General features: G+C 67.1%; 1 protein-coding gene across 1 annotated transcript in view; it reads right to left on the bottom strand.

Moving 5' to 3' along the window:
- The window catches only part of LOC113212660 (uncharacterized), a 14,037-nt gene extending 11,796 nt beyond the window's left edge, over positions 1-2,241 (bottom strand). The window contains exons 1-2 of the mRNA XM_052267948.1: positions 2,221-2,241; positions 1,846-2,150 (exon numbers count right to left, since the gene is read on the bottom strand). Of these exons, the coding sequence (XP_052123908.1) occupies positions 1,846-2,150; positions 2,221-2,241 (326 nt within the window). The remainder of the gene's footprint in view (positions 1-1,845; positions 2,151-2,220) is intronic.
- Between the last annotated feature and the right edge of the window lie 176 nt (positions 2,242-2,417).

Here is a 2,417-nt window from a genome sequence, read left to right as displayed (position 1 = left end):
CTGTCCTTCAGCGCCTCTCCGAACGCGTCAATATTCCCTTCAGCGCCCGCGTCCTTCTGTTGCGCCGTCTCCTGCTGTTGCACATCCTGGGCGTCCTGCGACGTGTCCTGCGATGAGTCCTGCGACGTGTCCTGCGACGAGTCCTGCTGTTGCCGGCCTTCCTCGCGCCGCCGGCGCCGCCTGCTCTTGGGGCGCGGGTTGCCGTACGACGAGGACCGGCCGAACGAGTAGGACTGCGTCTCGGGCTCCGTGGCGTACTGGCACTGCTCGTAGTTGCCGCCCGTCTTGGGGTCCGCACACACCGTGCACACCGCGCCCTTCTTCACCACCTTCTTGCAGCGGCCGGCGCTGGCCGCCGCGCTCTGCCCGCCCTCGTCGTCGCCCTCGGCCTCGGTGGCCTGCTGCGCGTTGCCGTCATCCTCCTCCTCGAAGTGCTCCGGGCTGAACTTGTAGTCGTCGGCCTCGCGGTCTTCGCGGTCGTCGCCATCCGTGAAGGACTCGAAGAAGGCGTCGTCGGGCTCCTCGCGGGTGCGGCGCACGTAGGGCGACCTGCTGCCGAGGCCGCCGTCGGCCGCCCCCAGCGAGAGCGCCGCCCCCGCGCCCGCGCCCGGCTTGCCGTGGCTAGCGGCGGCGCGGTGCGCGGCCTTGACGGCGGCGTGCACGGCGGCGTGGCTGGCGGCCTTGGAGGAATGCGCGGCCTGCGTGGCCTGCGTGCGCAGCGGGTCGACCGGGGAGGGCACGAAGCCGCCCTGGAGGTTGAACCTGGCGGGCCCCGAGGAGCCCGACGAGAGCCCGCCCAGCTTGCTGCTGCCCGCGCCGCGCGCGTCTTGGAACGGGCGGCTGTCGTAGGCCTCGGCGCTGGCCGTGCTGGTGGAGCCGGAGCCTCGCGAGGGCTCGCGGACGTCCCCACGCTCGTCCTCGTCGAAGCCAAACTCGTCGTCCTGCTCGAGCGCGTCGTGGTCCTGGACGCCGCCGGCAGCGCGCAGCTGCTCGGGCTGCGTGTGGTAGTAGGAGGAGTAGGACGGGTACCTCGAGTTGCCGGCCTGCTTCAGCGGCTGCGTCCTGGTTTGCGCTGCCCCCGCCGAGAAACCGGGTGACCGGTCGTCATCGTCCGCCTCGTCTTTGTCCTCGGCGTCCTCGTCGTGGAGGTCGGCGGCCTTGTCGCCGCCACCCTCGGGGAAGTCGAAGTGGAAGAAGTCCTCATCGGCACCGTCGCGCGTCCTACCGGAGGCGCCGGCGGGGCCGCCGCCCACGCCCCGCTTGGCCTTGGCGAGCTCGCTGAAGTCGTCCTGCTCGTCCGAGGACGCCGCTGCCACCGCGCCGAAGGAGCCGAAGGGCAGTCGCGAACCGGACTGGGCGCTGGCGCTGCGGAGGAGAGAGAGAGAGAGAGGCCACAGCCAGGAGGGGTTTAGTTCCACCGCCGAGTATCCTTGTCAGTGCAGCGACTAGGCAATTCGGGTCAAGGTTATACGACATAAATGTGACAGAAAAAACAAAAATAATGCGAGAACAGTTGTCCGGCACACGCCGAGAAGAAATAGGTTCACGTTTCCCGAAAGTTTGAATCTTCCCCCTTGGCTTGCTTCACCCCCCCCCCCCCTCCCTTTCCCTCTCCTTTCTGAAAGCTCAAGGCCCGTTGAAGGCGGTCTGCTTGTTCGTGGTTGAGCGCCCGCCACGGTGGGTGACGAACCGATAGCAAACTAGGCATTGCTTGGTTACTCGGCGGAGCTGGTTACATTCAGCGGTTCATCTGAACGCTACGAGGAAGTCAGCCATTCTCTACCTTCAATGGGGAGACCTTGGTCCTTTTAATTTTGATGTTTGTGTACAATTTGTCCTACTCACCCGAAGAACGGCTGCTTTTTCTGCTGCCCGCCAAAGCCGCTGCCACCGAAGAAGGACTTGAAGTCGACGGCGTCCACAAAACCTTCCCCGCCGTCCTCCTGCTGCTCAGAGGCGGCCGCCTTGGCCCTGCCGCCGAGCCCCGCCCCGAGGCCGCCTCCGGGGTCCGAGCCGAAGTACCTCGAGAAGTCATAGCGAGGGGCGAGGCGCGGAGCGGCCGGCGCCCCGTCCTCGTCCGGGGCCTCCCTCTGGACCCGCCCCTGCCCCTGCGCCGCGGCGACCAGCAGGACCGTGAGCCGCAGCAGGGGCTGCAACAGGACCAACAGGACAGTGAGCGGCAGGTGAAGCTGCAACAGGACCGAGAGGGCAGTGGGCCACAGCGGGCAGGGGCTGCAACATGGACCAACAGGACAGTGGGCTGCAGGTGAAGCTGGTACAGAAACAACAGGGCAGTGAGCCGCAGGTGAAGCTGCTACAGGAATAGCAGGAGCAGGATGTGGAAGCGGAGCGCCGAACCCATTCGCAAATGAGGCCTGTTCTGTTGCGTCACGGGGTGGCGGCTCGGAGGGCGGGGG

This window comes from Frankliniella occidentalis, unplaced genomic scaffold (genome assembly GCF_000697945.3).
Source record: "Frankliniella occidentalis isolate FOCC.00 unplaced genomic scaffold, Focc_3.1 Scaffold61, whole genome shotgun sequence".
Taxonomy (NCBI): domain Eukaryota; kingdom Metazoa; phylum Arthropoda; class Insecta; order Thysanoptera; family Thripidae; genus Frankliniella; species Frankliniella occidentalis.
Note: the sequence above shows the minus strand (reverse complement) of the source record. Positions and strands in the feature narration are given on the sequence as shown.